The sequence below is a fragment of the Garra rufa genome, chromosome 16 (genome assembly GCF_049309525.1).
Source record: "Garra rufa chromosome 16, GarRuf1.0, whole genome shotgun sequence".
Classification (NCBI taxonomy): domain Eukaryota; kingdom Metazoa; phylum Chordata; class Actinopteri; order Cypriniformes; family Cyprinidae; genus Garra; species Garra rufa.
In genome coordinates this window covers 39,257,978-39,280,062 of record NC_133376.1, presented here as the reverse complement: position 1 = coordinate 39,280,062, position 22,085 = coordinate 39,257,978, and the positions used below count along the sequence as shown (strand labels likewise).

General features: G+C 35.7%; 1 protein-coding gene across 1 annotated transcript in view; it reads right to left on the bottom strand.

Moving 5' to 3' along the window:
- The window catches only part of slit3 (slit homolog 3 (Drosophila)), a 219,498-nt gene that overhangs the window by 58,937 nt on the left and 138,476 nt on the right, over positions 1-22,085 (bottom strand). The window contains exons 10-14 of the mRNA XM_073820423.1: positions 18,857-18,928; positions 17,705-17,776; positions 16,181-16,252; positions 10,630-10,773; positions 10,149-10,312 (exon numbers count right to left, since the gene is read on the bottom strand). Of these exons, the coding sequence (XP_073676524.1) occupies positions 10,149-10,312; positions 10,630-10,773; positions 16,181-16,252; positions 17,705-17,776; positions 18,857-18,928 (524 nt within the window). The remainder of the gene's footprint in view (positions 1-10,148; positions 10,313-10,629; positions 10,774-16,180; positions 16,253-17,704; positions 17,777-18,856; positions 18,929-22,085) is intronic.

Below are 22,085 nucleotides of genomic sequence, written 5' to 3'. Positions count from 1 at the left end.
AAAGTAATGTTAAGCAAATTTTATAATATTGATATTAAAAAGAGCCGTAATATAGTTTAAATAATGGAAATACAGTTGAAATAATGGGAATTAGGAAAAATATATATAATTTCAGAAAAATATCACAGTAATGTGAATTTGGGGGAAATGTGCTTAGTTATCTTAATGGAATCTATATATATAATTTTTTTAATGTAATGTGACCATGGTCCACAAAACCAGTCATAAGAGTCAACTGAAAGTTGAATAAATAAGCTTTCCACTGATGTATGGTTTGTTAGGATCGGACAATATTTGGCAGAGATCCAACTATTTGAAATCTGGAATCTGAGAGTGCAAAAAAATCAAAATAATGAGAAAATCACAAATAAAGTTCTTAGCAATGCATATTACTAATCAAAAACTAAGTTTTAATATATTTACGGTAGGGAATTTACAAAGTATCTTCATGCAACATGATCTTTACTTCATATCCTAATGATTTTTGGCATAAAAGAAAAATCGATAATTTGACCCATACTGTACAATCTATTGTTGGCTATTGCTACAAACAAACCCATGCTCCCTAAGACTGGTTTTGTGGTCCAGGGTCACATATGCGACCACAACTCGACTATTTTACTATATAAGATCTGTAAATTTGCAGACATCATGCAAATTTTTAAATAAAAAAAAAAAATTAGATTTTTGGGCAAAACATGACCTGGGCATATGTTTAATGAGATTCATCCACATAATAAATACAAATTCATATTTAAATTTTACTTCTTTGTTCTTTACACCAACAAACACGTCCTTAGACACAGGCACTGTTTGCGAACACAACCTCGTCGCCTGCATTCTTTTTTTTTAAGATAACGGCGTCATTGAGCGAGAGGTCAGGTATTGGAGGTCTGGCACTACGAAGTGTTTTGACAGGAAAACACAGGCAGTTTCTGCGTAACACGAGGTTCTGGCCGCCCGCGATAAGTCTGCTTCCCATCAGCCATCACTCGCCTGCCACTGTTTATCTTATTCCCACCATCTCCGCTCGGCAGCCCTGATGCTTCCAGCCAAACGGCCCAACGTCTACGAGAGCGACCTCAAAAAACGCCCTTTGAAACGCAGACGGAGAACACAGCTAGAGCTCTTCATAAGCGATCCGTTGTTCCCGGGTTAAAGAACGCCACCTTCACTCCTCATGGCGGCAAAGAGAGCTGCCACCGCACATATCCCAGAATGCCATGCTGTGTGCGAGTGTGTCCAGCGGTCCCTGGTGCTTGACGGAACCATGTGAGGCTTGTGTAGGCGGCGGCACATGGTTAGATCAAGCACAAGAGACAGCTGCACCAGAGGCCAGAGTGGAGGAGCGGAGCGGGACGGAGAGGCGGGGAGGAGGAGGAGGAGGGAGCAGCCAGGACACAGCAGCCAGGAAGCCGCCCAGAACACTGGGCCACCATGCACACAGGCGGGCCGGCCCCTTTCCCTCGAATACGAGGCCCGAAAGACAGACAGACAGACAGAGACAGACAGACAGGGACTAGAAAGACACACACATAAAGACATCGCAGAGGAGAAAGGAGTGGAGCGAAGCCCTCTGCCACCACACACACACACACACACACACACACAAACACACTCACACACTCTCACACACACACACACACACACACACACACACACACACACACACACACACACACACACACACACACACACACACACACACACACACACACAAAACACAGATTTTCAGGTGCCTGTGGAAACACACGAGCTAGGGGCCAGTAGCGGGTTTGTGTGCTCTGGCGTTGCACTTGTTATCGTGCTGATATACTGACAGAAGTTTAATGAGAAAAAACCTGTGGCTTAATATCAAAGCAAACAGCGGCTGCACTTCTCCCACCAAATCAGTTCCCTCCGGGGCCCGTGCTTTTGGCTGCGTGTGGGGGCCGGTTCCGACTCGTAAAAACATCTTCTAACAAGGCATCTTCATTCTGCTTCAGAACACCCAGCATTGTACTATTAGCACTCTGAAACCTGGCAGTGTGTGAGAAGAACTGCTCCAGGCCAGAGTATGCCACACACATACACTCACATAGGAAAAAGAAAGGGATGTCATTGAATGTGAGGAGTCTTAGTGTGAAGAAGCATGTGAACAGCAATTGGTGGGCCAGAACTCCAAGCCATCAACAAGTCACTGTGCACAGCTTAGTGGACTCGCTGTGGGTGCGACAAGTGGGTTGCAGGAGCCTGGTTCTGATTCATTCACTTGATTGACTATCTTTTGTAAGGTGCAAGTCCTTTATAATGTTAGTCAAGGTAGCTTGGGCTAAAAAACAACCATTATGCATTTGTACACTGTCATTTTCCACCAACGCATTGAATTGAAACAGGCTATTGTACTACTGGTTTTACGTATTATGCTATTTGTACTGAGCAAGGATGCATTCAGTTGATCAAAAGTGACAGTAAAGGCTTTTACATTGTTACAAAAAATCAATTTCAAAGTCTTCTGTTGAGCTTTCAACTCCTTAGAGAACGCTGAATTTTGGTTTGTGGTATTGTGGTTTGCACAAAAAAATATTAAGAAGTACAACCGTTTCCAACACTGATAATCATTACAATATTGCGTTATTCCCTAAGAAAGTAACTAATTACGTTAATTAGTTACTTTTTATGGAAAGTAGTGCGCTACTTTTTAAATCTGAGCAGGGCTTGCTTGTTTGTTTTTAATAAAAAGTTCTATTTTTGGCCCTTTCACACCAAAAGTCTCAGGCTGAAGGAAAAGTAAATCCATGTCTCTACAGTAGAACACAGAAGAAGAAAGTTCAACACTCTTTAACAATAAAACAAAAAAGAAGAACAAATGTTAGTTTATCAATTGGTAATCATTTTTGCTTATTAGTATGGTTGAATTGGAGCATCAAAAGTCAGCAGCAAAGACACTGGCTAATAAAATAGGATTAAACACATAAAGGATATTTGTATTATTTAACATATTTAATTCACAGCATGAAATATTATTTAAACCTATTACTATTATAATTTTTACAAAACTATTTATTTATTTTATCTCACAATTCTGACTTTTTTTCTTGCAAATGCACGTTTATATCTGTTAATTCGGACTTTATAACTCGATTTAACTCAAAAATAGTGAGTTTGTCAATTATAAAAGGGATAAAAACACAGAAGTGTGGGATATAAACTCCTATTCTGAGCCGATGAGAAAAGAGAGAATGACAAGCTTTTTCTTTTCTTATGAGAAGACATTTTTACATAACATTTATTTATTTTATTATTATTATTTATTAACATATTTATTTTAAGTTTATATCTCCTAATTCTGACTTTGTAACTAGATTCAACTGAAAATGAAATGAAAGAATGACAAGTTTTTTTTTCTTATTAGAATTGTGAGATATAATCTCGGAATTGCGAGAATAGTCAGAATTTTGAAATATTCAATCAAAATTTTTAAACTTTTTGAAAATTATTTTATTCCATGGCTCCACCCACAAAAATGCCATTCCTCTTTCGGATTTGTAAGACTATCCTGCTATCTAACTTTATTTTCACTTCAGTGTTTATCGCTGGGTGACCAACTCTTGTAATACAGATCTGGCCATTTAAAATGCGCGCGGGAAGTAAAGTGGTCTCGCGTGACGCCGGTGTATTCCAAAGGAACACGGAAAATACAATGACATAGGAAAGACATGATCAGTAGGGGGCAGTCATGTAACGCACTGGACTGGAGCAGGCTGAAAACATTGCTGCAAACTAAAAGGTACGGTAACCTGGAGGGGACACCTTCGGTTCACTTATGTTTGTCGTGGCCACACAAATGAATTCGTAGGAACGTCATATTACTTTTTGTCATTGCCACGAGATATTAATTCCTGGGAATGTCATATTATGTCGTGGCCACAAGATTATTTTGTCGAGGTAACGACATCCTTATGTTTAATGCATAAATAAACCTGCGTAACCATAACCCAGGATTATCAGAGATAGGTTTATTAATATTTTTTATTTTGAGTTAAGAAATGTTTTTATTAATTGTTATAGAAATTAATGCAATATTAAGTTATATATTAACAATAGGCAATGCTGTATATGCGAATGTCTGTGCGCGATGTAGACAGCATTCAAAAGTTTATCAAGAATTTATTACATACAAGTACTTCAAATTAAATAGCCCTGCAAGAAACATTTTATGCATCCTTAAGTCTTATCCATTAATTGATCCTTTTTTTCTGTAATAAATGTATTATTCGTTTATATTCAGTATGTCCCCCTTAATTTCGATCTCTTAACATTCCGAATCTAAATGATAAATGCTGACATGCCATGAAAGCTTTGATTATACTATATGGCATATATTCATTTTTAGTCTAATTATAACCTATATAGTGTTTCATTGTCGAGTGAATCATTCACGTTCCATTTGTAAATCGTATGGTCACACACGGGCATTAATACAATCATAAAGTCAAAACTTTATTGGCATAATTGTAGTTCACAATATTTGCTAAATATATGCCAAATAGCATATATAAAGTTATTTAGGTTAAGCGATTCACAATAAAGAAAAAAGTAGATAGCTCTAAATCACTTATTATTTATTCTTATTATAGGTTATTATTATTTCAATACCTGGTTAGGGCTATTTATTTTTAACGCCTGACAATTATGCCAATTACGTTTTGACTTTTTGATTGTATTTATCCCCTTGTGTGACGATACATGATGTTTTCATTTACAAATGAAACTACGTGAATGATTCATTTCTCAGTAAAACAGTTTAATATTTATATAGTCTAGTCTGTTAATTGGACTAAACAAAATAAAATGTTCAATTCATATTTTATATGTTCAATTCTTTAGTTAAGAGAAGGAATGTAGGCCTATTTTACTGTGTGACGATAAATTATTTCCAAATGAAACTATGTGAATGATTCACTCTTCAGTTATTTGTCTATTAGTTAGACTAAATAAAATACAATATATGTTAAATTTAACCTTTAAACTGCATTCCAGTTAAAACCCCAGTCATAGCACCTTTACAGTATCATTTACATTCAGAATGTTATGTAACGAGATCAAAATGAAGGAAAAAATAACGAATACAAACGAATAATACAAATATAATGGGAAAAAAAGAAGGTCAGTCAATGGACAAGATTGTGGGATACATGAAATGTTTCTTGCAGGGCTATTTAATTTGAAGTAGGCCAACATGTAATACATGTAAACACTTGTGAAAGCTGTCTACATTGCGCACAGACAGCATTAGCATATACAGCATCGCCTGTATAATTATTTAATATTGTATTAATTTCTATAACAATTAATATAGGCAAACAATTTCTTAACTCAAAACGAAATATCTCAAATAATTCTGCGTTACTAATGTCACGCAGGTTGGTTTATTCATTAAACTCGTGGCCACGAGAAATGCATGTTGAGCAAAAATACATTTCACGAAAATAATATAAAGATTACAAAACAATGAAAACAAATGGAATGAGGGATATGCTTTAAAGTTCACGTAAAAGCCAAATATTAAGCGGCATCCTTCATGTTTTCTTTAATCAGCAAATACTTAACATTTTTGAATTATATTCACCTTCTGTTTTTATGACAATAAATTTTGAATTTTGAATTCTTATTTATTTATTTTTTTTAGAAAAACGTCAGAACACCGGTCTCAAAAGTAGAAGCGAAAGTCTTGTTTCCACCAGCGCGGAATTTTTTTTATTCACCGTAATTGATGGATGTCTAAAACAAAAATAAGGAGAATCCTAAAACATATCTATTTCTTAAAATAATAACATCTGAACTTCATACACAACAATACGGCAACGACTTTACAACAGGACACATTGTTTTATTTTAATTTTATTTTTTAGCTTGTACACCAATGGATTTCTGATGTCGGGATATTTCAGACTGCATCTCCACAGCTTAATCACTTTAGTATTAAACATACGGGTCAGGAGGCGGGTCGGGTACAATATTTATTTTTTTTATTCTGCGGTCCGAGTTGCGGGTGGGTTATTTGAAAACGGTCGGGTTCGGGTTGTTTATATCCACTGACCCGCGTGTAAGGTTGGACACTAATGTTTTGAAAAAAGTGGAGCGTGTTAGGAAAGCTTTCCCCTTCTCCCTGGCATGCATTTGAATGCTGAATTCGAAATGCAACTGAATGCAGTCGGAATCCGCCCCCAGCACCCCCAAGTCTCCAAATGTTGATTACAACAAGGCAACAGACAGCATTCAACACCCCACCCCACCCCCACTCTGCCATTCATAAACATTTCGCTCTTTTACTGCATGCCGCTTAACTCTGATGCCTCATTAACGGCTACTTTTCAGAAAACTGATAAAAAAATACACTTCCCTTTGGTTTCCCAGAACAGACTTAAGCCTAGTTCCAGGCTAAAATGATGTAAATCGGAGCTGTTTAAAGATGAATAAAAAAAATAAAAAAAATAAAAAAAAACTTTTACTGATCGTTGGTCGGAGATTCAACCCGCAGTTCGTGACTGGAAGCTGTTAAGAGACAGACTTAATGAACTTCTCCGAAATAGAAGAACTACTTTTCCACTTTAAAAAAAAAGAAAAAGAAAAAAAGGTGGAAAAAAATTGCATAACTCACTGGAGCACTTTTGATACTTAACAATTGTTGTATTCGTTGTCAGCCATATGGCTAAGCTTTATTGTTTTCAAAAGTGAGCCTTCTGTTTATTTGTCTAAATTATTTTCTATATTAGGATATAATACTAGGCTATAGTATTTATGGACATTAGGCCAAATCTACATGGGTTTCTTCCCTTTCACTTCAGTTAGTTTTTAAGAAAAAAAAAAAAAAAAACTGCATGGACAGTGCGTCATAATAATGTACGGCATCAAAATGTAAGAACAAATCTAAAGACAATAATAATAATAATAATAATAAAATTAATTATTAACACTCCTAAAAGTACAGTATAGTGCTCAGATACACTAACGGTAGGTGACCTAACCCTAGTTGATACTTTATTTCAACTTTTCAATTATTTCATTAATTAACAAATAAACAAATGCCTTTCCGATGTGATATAAGTGAAAAGGGAGACGATTTCGAAAATGATTTCACCATAAGGCGGATGCGAACTCGGCTCTCCCGCGTCAAAAACGATATGTTACTCGTATTATCACTTACGCCACTGAAAATGTTGCAGAACAGCCGTCTTTTGTAATATTTGTAAATATGGAGTATTTGCATTGTGTAAAACATTAAATAAAAGGCACCAGGCTACAGAAAATGGCATATACTAAAGTATTTATTTTTCTGGGGGAGGACCCACCCACATTTATTTTGCTTCCGACGCCCATGCTTGATGATGAAGTATAGTCTACATAGGATATAACAATAAAGTGCTTTTCCAATCTCGATTCCACAAGGTTTTATTCCGCATCCACCCGCTCCCGCTATATTAACTATATTATTCGCCCGCTGCCCGCTTAGAATAAATTTCTAAGCACCAAAATCGCAAAAACAAATCAAAATAATAATAGTAATAATACTAATAAATAAATTAATTAATTTTTAACTCTAAACAGTAGTTTATATTTAACCTCTCCATTTCTATTCCTCTCTACTCAAATTAATTGTCAGTGTATCTAAAATTGTGTATCTTAGAAAAAGAAAAAGAGGAACTACCTCTTAAACATGCATATCTTAATTTGATTTTGCTTTAAAACGCTGAAATATATAATGTATTTTATTCTGAAGGTGAAAGTGATCCAGTTATGTAACTGCCTGCGGCGCCGTCAGGATCACCTTTTTTCCCCCTTTAATTAAGTGGATACAGCTTACAATACTCGTTCAAGAGTAAGGGATTGCTCAAAACTATGCTATTTTACATATTTCTGTTACTTGTGTACAATCACAATGAAAAAACAGATGTGTATGCTATTTGTAAAAAAAAAAAAAAAATGTAAACAAGATGCTGGTTCAAGGGCGCGTCACAGAAATTGCCTACAATTCTGCATATAGGCTTGCTACTTATTAATTTTATTTTATTTCGTTTTGTTAAATTATTATTCATTAAGAAATTTATATTTCGCATATGGGCATTTTTATTTATTTTACATACAGCTTTTTTGGGTTTTCTCTGTGCATAAGATCTGCGCGTGATGTTCTGATGTTTATGCTGCTTTTTGCTTGTGTACAATTAACCCCTCAAAACGAATTTAACTGTTATTAATGTGTAACAGCCACGTTTCAATTTAAATGTAATTTAACACAATCTTGTCGTTAATAATAACTAAACGCGTCGGTTGTCGTTTGGAAAAAAAAAACAGAAATTAACATTTCTATTTTCAATGCAGTCTAATAAAAGTTCAACAGGAAAACAATGAAAGAAAATAATAATAAAACTGCTCCTGCTTATGAATAAATTTTTGCTTGATGATGAAGTATCTAAATAGTCTATTCTATAGGATATAACAAAGTGCTTTTCCAGTCCCGCTTCCACGAGGTTTTATTCCGCATCCACCCGCTCCGCGCTATATTAACTATATTATTCGCCCGCGGGCCGCTTAGAATAAATTTCTAAGCACCAAAATCGCAAAAATACTGTAGTTTATATTTATCCTTCCCATTTCTATCTGTCTATACTCAAATTAATTGTTAAAAAAGACGAACTACCTCTTAAACATGCATATCTTAATTTGATGTTGCTTTAAAACGCTGAAATATATAGCCTAATGTATTTTATTCTGAAGGTGAAAGTTGTCGAGTAATTTAACTGCCCGCGGCGCCGTCAGGATCACTTGATTTTTGCCCCCTTAATAAAGTGGATACAGCTTACAATACTCGTTCAAGAGTACGGCATTGCTTAAAACTATGATATTTTACATATTTCTGTTATTTGTGTACAATCACAATAAAAATAAAAAAAAACTTTAAAAAAACGCGTAGGCTATTTGTAAAAAAAAAAAAAAAATGGAAACAAGATGCTGGTTTAAGGGCGCATCACAGAAATTTCCTAAAATTCTGCATATAGGCTTGCTACTTATTAATTTGTTAAATTATTATTCATTCAGAAAAGAAAAACATATATTTCTTATGTGGGCCTATTTTATTTATTATTATATATAGGTTTATTGGGTTTTTCTCTGTGCATAAGCTCTGCGCGTGAGGTTCTGATGTTTATGCTGCTTCTTGCTTGTGTATAATTAATCCCTGAAAACGAATTTAGCGGTTTACGTCAGTTGTCGGTTGGTGAAATAAAATAACCGAAATTAACATTTCTGTTTCCGATGCAGTCTAATAAATGTTCGTCAGGAAAACAAAGAAATAAAACAAAATAACAATACAACTGCACCTGCTTATGAATAGGCTATCTTTTTGCTATTGGTTTGAACCATAATTTCAGGAAAGAGGAATCATTGAACTATTGTACTGGTATTTGTGACCAACGCCCCCTAGAGCTGGCCATGGTGTTTGGCTACAGAATGTTGTTCCTTGCGCCACCTGGTGGATATTATATGAAGTGCAACAACGTTGTAAAAAAATCTAAAAAAGCCGCTGCGGCAGGACGCGTGCCCACGCGTGCCGAATTGCAGGCTGCCGCGTGAAAATAGACGCATTTTTAATGGCCAGATCTGTATGCAGAGAATGCATGCTGAAACTGACATTTAATCAATATAATCTATAATCTTTTTAAATCCAACTATTTTGTACCATATCCAGGTAATTATCTAGCCATAAAGGCCATCTCTCCTGGGTTTTCTGCAACCGTGATGCACGTGCATCCCAAATACAAAGTTATAATTGCTCTATAGTTATTAGAATGTCTAAAGTGGACTTTTTAAAAACATTTAAAAAACCTAAATCTAAAACTTTTGAACATTACTGTATTTTGATAATGTTTTCACATCTGAAATGAGCAGCCAGCTACCAAAGTGGGCGATCATGTTTCAATATCATAACATTTTAATTTCCAAATGACCCATTTGTGCATCTTAGTGTGAATAAATACTCTAAATGGACCAATTAGGGAAGCCTTTTGAATGTTAAGTGGTATCTACATTCTGTAGTATATTGTTGCAATGAACTCGAAATACAAAGTAAACAGGTATAAATTCCTCTGTGTGCATGTGTGTAGCTCTACCTGTGCAGCGGAATTTCTTGCCCTTGACCTGGCTGATGCGTTTGTTAGCGAGGCGGCGCGGGTGGCTGCATCGAGCTCCGCTGGTCTCAATTGGATTGTCAAACAGGTAGTCGGCCAGCCACTTCAGATGACAGTCACACATGAAGGGATTCTGAGCGAGGTGTCTGCGGAGGGCGGACATAATGATAAATCAAAACGCTTAATTAGAGTCAAGGGAGTTTGTATAATCAAACAGTAATATCCTGTGATAGCAATATGATTCATAAACATGAAGTGTTTTCTTTTTCAGTGTAAGGTTTTCAATTGTTTAGTTCACATTTATCTCACTGCTGTTAATGTTGTTGTTGTTTTGCCGTCTACTTGCAGCTAATTAATTGCGGGGTGAAGGCAGTCCTGCTCAACAGTTGCTTAGAGACTGGAGTCTCTTGGAGCGAGTGTGGGTGTGAAGGACGGAGTGTTTATCTGTGTGTGTGTTACTCACAGTGTTTTGATTGCACGCAGAGGGGTGAACAGGCCTTTGCTGATGGTCTGAAGCTTGTTGTCGTAGAGGGACAGCAGGTTGAGGTTCTGGAGGTCTTTGAAAGTGTTCACTCGGAGACAATTGATCTTGTTGGCGTTCAGCAGTCTGGCAGCATAAACAGAAGTTTTTCTCATGAGTATAAACGCAGTAGACAAACAAACAAACAAACAAAACTAAAAACTGATTTGTTTTATCTATGCTTATAATAGGCACTTTCTAACTAATTGTGACCCTGCACCACAAAACCAGTCATAAGGTTAAATTTGACAAAACTGAGATTTATACATCATATGAAAGCTCAATAAATAAGCTTTCTATTGATGTATGGTTTGTTAGGATAGGACAATATTTGACTGAGATACATCTATTTGAAATCAGAAATCTGAGGGTGCAAAAAAATAAAAAAGACTGAGAAAATCACCTTTAAAGTTGTCCAAATTAAGTTCTTAACAATGCATATTACAAATCAAAAATTACATTTTGATATGTTTACAGTAGGAATTTTACAAAAAATCTTCATGGAACATGAACTTTACTTAATTTCTTAATGATTTTTGGCATAAAAGAAAAATCAAACATTTTGACCCATGCAATGTATTTTTGGCTATTGCTACAAATAAACCCCAGCGACTTAAGACTGGTTTTGTGGTCCAGGGTCACAATTGATTTATAATGCAGAGCACATAATGTCTAAGTGACAAAATCTCTCAAAATATTGTTAAATAAATATTGACATTGTCAAAATTACATATTCCTAAAATGAAAACTACATTAACTAAAACACATAAATCAATTGAAATTGAAGAACAAAAAGACATAGGAAAGAAGACAACAAAAAGCTAAACAACAAACCAAAAAAACAAGCAAATCGAAACAATACAAAACAAAGCAAAACCAAATAAAAAAACAAGCAAATCAAAGCGAAACAAAACAAAACAAAATCAGCAAAGCAAAGCGAAACAAAGAAAAGTAAAACAAAACAAAACAAAACCAGCAAAGCAAAGCAAACAAAGCAAAGTGAAATAAAACAAAACAACAAAACAAAACAATACAAAAAACAAGCAAAGTAAAGCAAAGCGAAATAAACCAAACATAGCAAAACAAAGTAAACAAAGTGAAACAAAACAAAACAAAATAAAACAAGCAGGGCAAAGTCAAGAGAAGCAAAAAACAAAACAAAAAATAAGAAAAAAGTTAAATAAAACTCAACAAAAAAATAAGCAGAGAAAAAACAAAACCAGCAAAGCAAAGCGAAACAAAGCAAAGTAAAATAAAACAACAAAACAAAAAACAAGCAAAGTTAAGCAAAGCAAACCAATCAAAGCAAAACAAAGTCAAAAAGCATAGAGTAACAAAACAAAATAAAACAAGCAAAGCAAAGTGAAAAGAAGCAAAAAAAAACTAAAAATAAGAAAAAAGCAAAACAAAACAAAAAACAAAGTAAATAAAACATATTAAAAATGAACAAAGCAAAGTGAATAAAAACAAAACCAAAGTGAAGAGAAGCAAAACAAAACAAAAAATAAGAAAAAAACTAAAAACAAAACAAAAAAGCAAAGCAAAACAAAACCAGCAAAGTGAAACAAAACCAAATAAAACAAGCAAAGTAAAGAGAAGCAAAACAAAACAAAAAAGCAAAGCATAACAAAAAACAAAACAAAACAAAAACCAGCAAAGCAAAGTGATATAGAACTAAACCAAACAAAAAACAAGCTAAGTAAAGCAAAACAAAACAATGCAAGTGGTTTAATTGTTGTAAATTTGCCATTTTGTCATGTGCTGTTCTTGATGATTGGTGATTATTTATCGTATTACAGATGGCTGTGATATAAAAGTGGTGCAATGGGTCCAAGTGCATGTTTCCTATGGGTATTTTGCGAAAGACTTAAGAGACAATAAGGACTTTTTATTTTCAATTTGCCAGACTGAGCGGAAAGTGCTGCTCTTTCTGAATGATTTTATGTTTTGCTTTAAAGCCTGTAGTGGAGAGCGTGATGGTTGCAGTAAATTCGGTAATCAGCGCTGTATCTGTGTGTAGATTTCACTGTGCCACAACCAGGATAAAATTCACAGTGTGAGATCCACAAAGAGCTCAAAGCTCTGTGACTTGATGTAAGTATCAGAAGCATATTCAGATCCATAGATGTAATTTACTCGGTTCACAGACCACTAATTTTAACAAAACCGCAGTGAGTGTGTTGTCGATGAACTGCTGGAGTATTCAGCTGCTGAGTTGCACCCATCACTCCTGTCATGTCACGCACTCCTCCCTGACTTCCAGCCGCCGTCGCGTCTCTCCCGTTCAGGCCGCCTGACAATTGACTAACGCAGTCATGTGCTTAATTACTGAAAGCCATTGTAATGAGGTTTTGTCTTGGAGCAAACGCATGCATCGTTAGTCTACTCACAGGGTGAACTAATTAGGTTTGAGTATCTCAAAAAAGAAGGAAAAAATAATAAAAACAAAGGAAAAAAGAGTGAATAAAACCATACACAACAGAAAGAAACACAGGAACGCCAAAATAGCTTTGCGAAATTGCTGGAATGCCCTGAGGTGTACCTTTGAAAGGGTCTTATTAAGAAAATCCATTAAGGATGAAGAACTCTAATTGCTGAAAACACAGATAATTTGTGTCATTATGGCAGTTGACAGTGAAAACATGGGCCGGGCCACTCTAGAAAATCTATGGCGTTTTAGAGGCATAATAACAGGTGATGTGAGCTTATTTTTGTGCCCGCGGCAGCAGCGTGTACGTTAAGAAAAGCGGAAGCCATCAGAATTTTCCCCAAATCATTAGAATAAGCTGAAACAGGCCCATTAGAGCCAACAGATTCACCTCAATTTGGACCATTAAATGCAGAAATTATGTCTGAGCAATGTTTCCATGTCTACACAAATATAAGTAGGTGTGAGGGACATGTTTAGCAATCAAGACCAATTTACATGCTAATGATGTCGAGAGTGTTCCCCCAGAGGAAACGAGAATAAAACTTCATGCTCCTTTTAGCCAAAACACTACATGCTCACCTCACGTCTTTAAGTGCTTTTCTTTCTTTCGTGAGGGAAAAGGAAGACATGTTTTACCTCCTATTATCCAACAAAGTAAACACTAAACACATTCTTTCTCAGTGAGGCACACACATACAGTATCTCACAAAAGTGAGTACACCCCTCACATTTCAGCAACCATTTTAGTATATCTTCTCAAGGAACAATACTATAGAAATAAAACTGGGATATATTTTAGAGTAGTCAATGTGCAGCTTGTATAGCAGTATAGATTTACTGTCTTCTGAAAATAACTCAACATACAGCCATTATTGTCAAAATATCTGGCAACAAAAGTAAGCACACCCTAAGTAATAACAGCAGTATGTTGTTTAACTTACAATTCTCTCATACTGACCACTGGATGTTCAACATGGCATCTCATGGCAAAGAACTCTGAGGATTTGATAATTAGTATTGTTGTTCTCCACAAAGATGGCCAAAGCTATTAGTGGTTCAGTAACACCCTGAAACTGAGTTACACTACAGAGGTCCATTCGGAACAGATGAGTTCCATTCGGAACAGGCCTTGCCAGTGTCGATCAACGAAGTTGAGCACTCGTTCTGTGCGTCAGGTGCAGAACCTGGCTTCAAAAAACAGCAAAACGCATGAGTGCTGCCAGCATTGCTTTAAAGGTTGCAGAAGAAGAAGGTCAGCTTGTCAGTGCTCAGACCACACGCTGCACACTGCAGAAAGTTGGTTTGCATAGGTGTCATCCCAGAAGGAAGCCTCATCTAAAGCTGGCTCACAAGAAAGCCCACAAACAGTTGGCTGAAGACAACCAAGAGCATGAATCACTGGAATCATGTCCTGTAGTCTGATGAGACTATAAGACAAACTTGTTTGGCTCAGATGGTGTCCAGCATGTGTGGTGATGCCCTGGTAAGAAGTACCAAGAAAATTGTGTCTTGCCTACAGTCAAGCATGTTGGTGGTAGCATCCTGGTCTGGGGCTGCATGAGTGCTGCTGGTACTGGGGAGCTGCAGTTCTTCGAGGGAAACATGGATTCCATTATGTACTGTACATTCTGAAGCAGAACATGATGCCTTCCCTCCAGAAACTAGGCCAAACGGCAGTTTTCCAACATGATAACAATCCCAAACACAGCACCAAGACAACTGCCTTGCTGAGGAAGCTGAAGGTGATGGGGTGGCCTTGCATGTCCCCAGACCTGAACCCTATTAAGCACCTGTGGGGCATCCTCAAGCGTAAGGTGGAAAAGCACCATGTCATTATAGAGGAGTGGAAGAGGATCCCATCATCCCAGCAACAACCTGTGCAGCTCTGGTCAATTCCATGCCCAGGATGATTAAGGCAGTGCCAGATAACAATGGTGCTAACACAAAATATTGACACTTTGGACAAGTTCACTTAGGGTGTTCTCACTTTTGTTGCCAGCTATTTTGACAATAATGGCTGTATGCTGAGTTATTTTCAGAGGACAGTAAATCTATGCTGCTATACAAGCTGCACATTGACTACCCTAAAGTATATCCAAGTTTAATTTCTATAGTATTATCCCTTGAGAATATGGTTGCTGAAATGTGAGTGGTGTGCTCACTTTTGGGAGATACTGTATACATAATAATAATTAAAAATGAAAAGTTTTCAGGTAAAACAATAAATAAATATATAAATAATTTTTAATTCTCACTATTATCTAGCATGCATATTACTAGCATATTGACTGTTTATTAGTACTTATAAAGGACATATTAATGCCTTATTCTGCATGACCACATTTTAGATCCCCTCCTACTTTATATCCAAACTTAACAACTACCTTACTAACTATTAATAAGCAGCAAATTAGGAGTTTATTGAAGGGAAAAGTCAGTCGATAATTAGCTAACAGTGAAAATAAGATATTGAAATGAAGTGTGACCTTTTTCGAATACATAAAATATCAAATACAGATTTTTTTCAGTCAAATTCTTTATGATAAAAATACTACATAAATTTTTAAAAAATGTTATTGAAAGTCTCTTCAGCTCACCAAGGCTGCATTTATTTGATTAAAAATACAATAAAATAGTAATGTTGTGAAATATTATTAAAATGTCAATTGATACGTTTTTATTTTAATAATTAATTAAAATGTCATTTCAGTGTCACATGTTCCTTCAGAAATCATTCTAATAAGCTGGCTTCTAATTATTATCAGTGTTGAGAACAGTTCTGCTTCTTTCTTCTTTTTTTTTTGGTGGAAACGGTTACATTTTTCAGGATTCCAAACAGCATTTATTTGAAATATAAATCTTTTGTAACATTATAAATGTCTTCACTTTCATTTTTGATTAATTTAATGCATCCCTGCTAAATAAACTATTAATTTCTTTGAGTGGTAGTGTAAAAAACATAAGCACTAGTGGTGAAACCTGGACCCCACTGTATATTCGACCACACGGAAGTCATTATCTTCTTGACATTGAAGGTTATTGAGTCATAAATGCAGCACTCACAGCAGTTGCAGAGAGACCAGGCCATCAAACAGTCCCTTTGGGATCTCTGCGATTTTATTTCCATACAGGACCCTGTAGATACAGACAGATACAATGTAAACAGAGAACAACGAATAAACCCACAATGTCTCAATATGTCTAGCCCATGTTGAACACATTAAGCGTGCATGTACTGTATCTTTCTTAGAGGGGCTTTGATGTTTTTCAAAAAAGCAGGCAAAATCATGAAAGAATCATGAAAATGGCACATAAACCTAGTCTTCTGAAGTCATATGATATGATATAGCTGTATATAAGAAACACACTGAAATTTGTCAGAAAAGCTACTGATAAGATATTGTATAAGTAAGTTAAATCAGAGAATCATTCAGATTTAAAAAAATTATTTAATTATTAAATGTGACCCTGGACCCCAAAACCAGTCGTAAGTCAGTCACATGGGTATATAAGTTGCAAATTAATCAAAATTATCATTTTTTTTGTAAATGCGCCATGAAGATATTTAGTAAATTTCCTACCATAAGTATATCAAAACTTAATTTTTGATTAGTAATATGCATTGCAACGAACTTCATTTGGACAACTTTAAAGGCGATTTTCTCAATATTTCGATTTTTTGCACCCTCAGATTCCAGATTTTCAAATATTGTCCTATCCTAACAAACCATACATCAATGCACAGCGTATTTATTCAGCTGTCAGATAAATGATAAAACTCAGCTTTGATAAACGTTGATAAATATACCTTATGACTGGTTTTGTACAAGAGTTAGAGCTGACCTCAGCGTTTTCATTGAGTAATGACTTAAATTTCAGTCTGTCCCTCACACAAAGCTATCGTATAGCTTCAGAAGACATGCAATACAATGCATGACTATTTTATGACAATTTATGGTGTTTTGTGTCCTTTTGAAGTCCCCCATAATAATTGCGTTCTGTGTTCACAGAAGAAAGAATGAGTTCATATGAGTTCTGAGCGACGTTCACTTCTGGCTGAACTATTCCTCCAACACACTCTAATTTCCAAGCAAACGTGTGGTTGTGTTTGTCATCTTGTGCGTCCTCTTTGCTTTATTCCTATTCCCTGAGAGACTGCAGCCCATCTTCCACCCCTCAGCGTCTCTTTAATCACGCGGCATGTGTAAATGAGCTCTGTCTCGTGTACAGCTGTGTGGGCCGGACGCAGGGAGATAGATCTGACCAAATTAATATGCGCACGCTGAGTCTTCTGTCTCTCTCTGACTTGTTGAGGTGATTTAAATGAAAGTCCTCCCTTGTGTTCACGCTGCTGCAGATGTCAGCAAACACACACACACACACGCACACAGAGTGAAATACACACACGCAGGCAGACAGTAGGCTGTCTCGTCTCCGTTCTGTCAGCCTCCTGTCAACTGATTTATTCGACACCTGTCCTTTCACCTGACTGTTTACATTTACGCACGCCTATTATCTTTGTAAATGTATTGCTATGCAGCTCAGGTGTATGAATTTTGATATGCTTGTGTCATTCAAAACACTTACAGTGAAGTGAGCGAGCGCAGGCCACTAAACGCATCCTCCGCAATCTCGGATATCTGGTTCTTGCTCAGGTCTCTGTAATGACATAAATAAAGATAATACAGCCAGTGTTAGACCAACAAAGGGATGGTTTGCACATTTGTCCGACAGGACGTCGATACTCCATAAATACCCAACAAACTCGATACTGAGGAGAACGAACATAAGAAACTGGCTGGTGATCATCATTAGCATCTAATCTTTTAAAGAGATTGTTCACTTAAAATTTTAAATTGAAAACCATTAACTTCTTCTCACATTAAGCTATCACTCATTACGCTTTTTTTTCTTTAAAGTCAATGCAAGTTATATTTTGGGTTGCTGGGATGAAAATAAACTCAATGATTCAGCAAGAAGCGGTTGTGAAAAACTGTACACAATTTTTTTTTTTTTTACTTCTAAGGTGTGTTTCTCTCAGGAAGCTCAGATTTGCTTGAGCATGTTCTTCAAAACACTGAGCTCTTCATGTCAAGGCATCACTGCCAAAGCAGAGGTGAGGAGTTCTTATTAAATATCTGAATTTGTGTCTAAAATATAGATTTTCTTGTGCTAGGTGACATGCCTCTAGAAACTGCTGAGCGTGCTATGAACCCTTCTACAATTTTTTCAGAATGGTTGACAGGAGATCACTTGTAGCAGGTACAGAGTTCATACATAGGTTGAAAAAGTAAAAAAGCAAGTGTGTATATTTCTAGAAGTGTCCAAATAGAAATGTTTTGCTGATTTGAAAGTGTTTTTTGGATGTACAACATTGTTTAAAAGTTTTAGACCAGTAAGATTTTAAAAAGAAGTCTTTTATGCTCACCAAGACTGTATTTATATAAATAAAAATAATAGTAAAATTGTTAAATATTTTTCCAATTTAAAATACCTGTTATTTATCTTAATATATTTGAGATGTAATTTATTTCTGTTATGCAAAGCTGAATTTTTAACATCATTACTCTATTCAGTGTCACATGAGCCTTCAGAAATCATTCTGATACGCTGATTTGCAGCTCAAGAAATGTTTGATTACTACAATGTTGACAACAGTTGTACTTCTTAATATTTATGCAGAAAGTATGATACTGTATGTTTTTTCAGGATCAGATTGTGGTGTGAGGAGGTTCTTACATTCTCTTTAGTTTCTTGTACGTGGAAAACGCTCCTGCTGGGATGCTCTTGATCATGTTCTGCTCCAGACGGCTACATGGGAACAGATGGATATGTTTTGTTACACAACACTGCATTTTCCATTACGCTAGTAATTGTATATAATAAAATTACGAAGCAAATATGGCACAGCAGAGAAAAGAAAACAATGTAATATTCCTGTAGGTGTTTCGCAAATGTACACGCACCATATCACATTTATTCCACTCACAACAGAGGATCTGCTGGTAATTTCCTTTTAAAAAGTCTAAAAGCATGTGTAGGTGTGTTGTACGGGCCCACTCTTAAAACTAAACGTTTCAATTAAAACCAAAAAGCCTGATTTTGAGTTTAATCCCTTTATGTAACCATCTAGATACTTGTACTGTGCTATCATGCTGATCTGAACAACCTAATACATTTTTTACCCTTTCATTTGGAATGATTTCATTTCTTCACTATTTTTATATAATAGAACAAGAAAACATGAGTGAATAAAATGTTCTTAATAAAACAAGGGTGCTTTGTCGAATCTAAAGAGCTTAAAGGAGTCATTCATTGAAGAACCTTTGGTTTTGAGAGTCTGGCTGGTGCTTAACGCTCCTTCAGGAGGTCTACAGAGAAAGCCATCTAATGCTTTCCGGCAGCCTGTACATTGAGTGTTCAATTTGTGTTTTGGCTCACTGGGATAAGAGGGCACGGAAAACAAGTCCCTGAGAAATAAGCACAGCTCTCTGCATGCTCCAGGTTATACATCATTTCATTAGCCCAATTTGTTTTTGGCCATGGGCTCGGTTGGGCTAATGTGTCCTAGCCTGCATATCCATTTATTATGCAAAGGTCATATACTATTGACATAACAACAACGGCGAGGAACAGCACATATCAGGGCAATTACCTACCTGTCCTTTAGTGCAAACTAGGATCTCTGAATCAATATGGATACCGAATACCCTGACCAAGACGATATGGACGTTCTCCAAAGCATGAGAACGTTCAATCAGCCCGAGGCAAGACGGCCAAAACACATTGAAAAGCTCAAGTGTTTTCTTTGTAACAGTATGCATGTGTGCGAGCGCACCGCCCGCACTGCTATATGATCATTAAACACGACGTCGCGGCCTATGCGCACAATGGAAATGTTGGCCTTGCAAATTTACCATGCGCAACCAAAACGTCCTTGTTTATTGGAGGATACCGCAAAACCTCTTTTGGACGTTCTCTTGCATTTGAAGGACACCGAATACAGAAGTGGCTGGAACAACAACAAGGTCAGATGTTTTATGTGACGGCGCTGTATGAATTACATTAATTTGATTGCTTTTTAACATGAATGCTCAAGTTAATATGCTAACATTAGTATTACGCAAGCTAACATAGCCGGCACAAAGAAGCAAAGGTCATATAAAAAAGTTAATAGGCAGAAAAATTGACAATGACATTAATCTAATGGTTGCTTTAAAAACTGTGGCTTGCTCATAAAAAGCACAACCAAATTGGACAAAGAAGCCACAGATGACAAAAAACATCCAAAGACAACTACATGTAAGGCTTTAGAGAATATCTGCCAAAATGAGTTTAAAATGGCCAATCACAAAAGTGACGTTTTCTTTTGAGACTGTATAAGTATAAACGTTTGGGATTTCAAAAGTTCTGGCAGTAAAATAAAAGAAAGGGAATGATAACTTGACTTTCTACAGTATTGGCAGTATTGAGAACAGGCTCCATTCTAGGTCTTTGTGAAGTATAATCGTAAATGTAATGTAAAACAGGGTTAATGTTTAATACACAGTGTAAACGCAACCTAATAGATCTCTGCTGTCTATTACAGTATGTTGTTAATATTAATCAAACAACACTATTAACTAGTGCTGTCAATCAATGTCAATTGACATTTCTCTCAAATTAATCACGATTAATCGCATATTAATATAATATGTGACCCTGAACCACAAAACCAGTCTTAAGTAGCATGGGTATATATTAGTACATTACAATGTATGTGTCAAAATGACCATTTTTTTTCTTTAATGCCAAAAAGCATTAGGATATTAAGTAAAGATCATGTTCCATGAAGATATTTTGTAAATTTTTGATTAGTAATATGCATTGCTAAGAACTTCATTTGGAAAACTTTAAAGGCGATTTTCTCGATATTTAGATTTTTTTGCACCCTCAGATTCCAGATTTGCAAATAGTTGTTTCTCGGTCAAATATTGTCCGATCCTAATAAACTATACATCAGTGGAAAGCTTATTTATTTATTCATTTATTTATCTGATGTATAAATCTCAATTTCAAAACATTGACCCTTATGACTGGTTTTGTGGTCCAGGGTCAGATATATTGTCATAATCACCAAATTAATGTATAAAACAACATAAAGATCCCTCATTTTTAGCTATTAATTATAGCCATTCAACATTACAGTAAAATTTAAAGCCATTATTTTTTACCTTTAAATGGCTTTGAAAAATATATAAACTTTTCATTTAAGTGAACTCAAAACAATCTTCACATAAACTATAAACTGTATATGCATAAACTATCAGTTGAATAAATAACTTTGTCTTCTGTTCTGTTTGCTTTAAAAGCAGCACTGTCTCTTTAAAACCTGATGCACACGACACAGATCTGACACATATTCGGTCTTTCTCTTTTTTAACTCAATTAAGATGTTGTTTACGAGGTTACTCACCGAAAATGGGCATTTTGACATAATTTTGGTGTGTTTTTGTCTGCTGATGCGCAAAGGGAACTCAATGTGATAGTAACTTGGAACAGCTGTGATGAAATCAACGGTAACACTTTACAATAAGGTTCATTAGTTAAACATTAGTTAATGTACTAACTAACATGAACTAACCATGAGCAATACATTTGTTACTGTATTTACTAATCTTCATTAACGTTAGTTAACGAAAATACAGTTGTTCATTGTTTGTTCATGTTAGTTCACACTGCATTAACTAATGTTAACAAGATTTTAATAATGTATTAGTAAATGTTGAAATTAACATTAACAAAGATTAATAAATGCTGGATAAGTGCAGCTCATTATTAGTTCATGGTAACTAATGTGGTTAACTAATGTTAACTAATTAACCTTATTGTAAAGTGTTACCAAATCAACTACTACAATTTTGGTATTTGGTAACGTACTTACGTATAGGACAATATTTGGGCGAGATGCACTTATTTGAAAATTTGA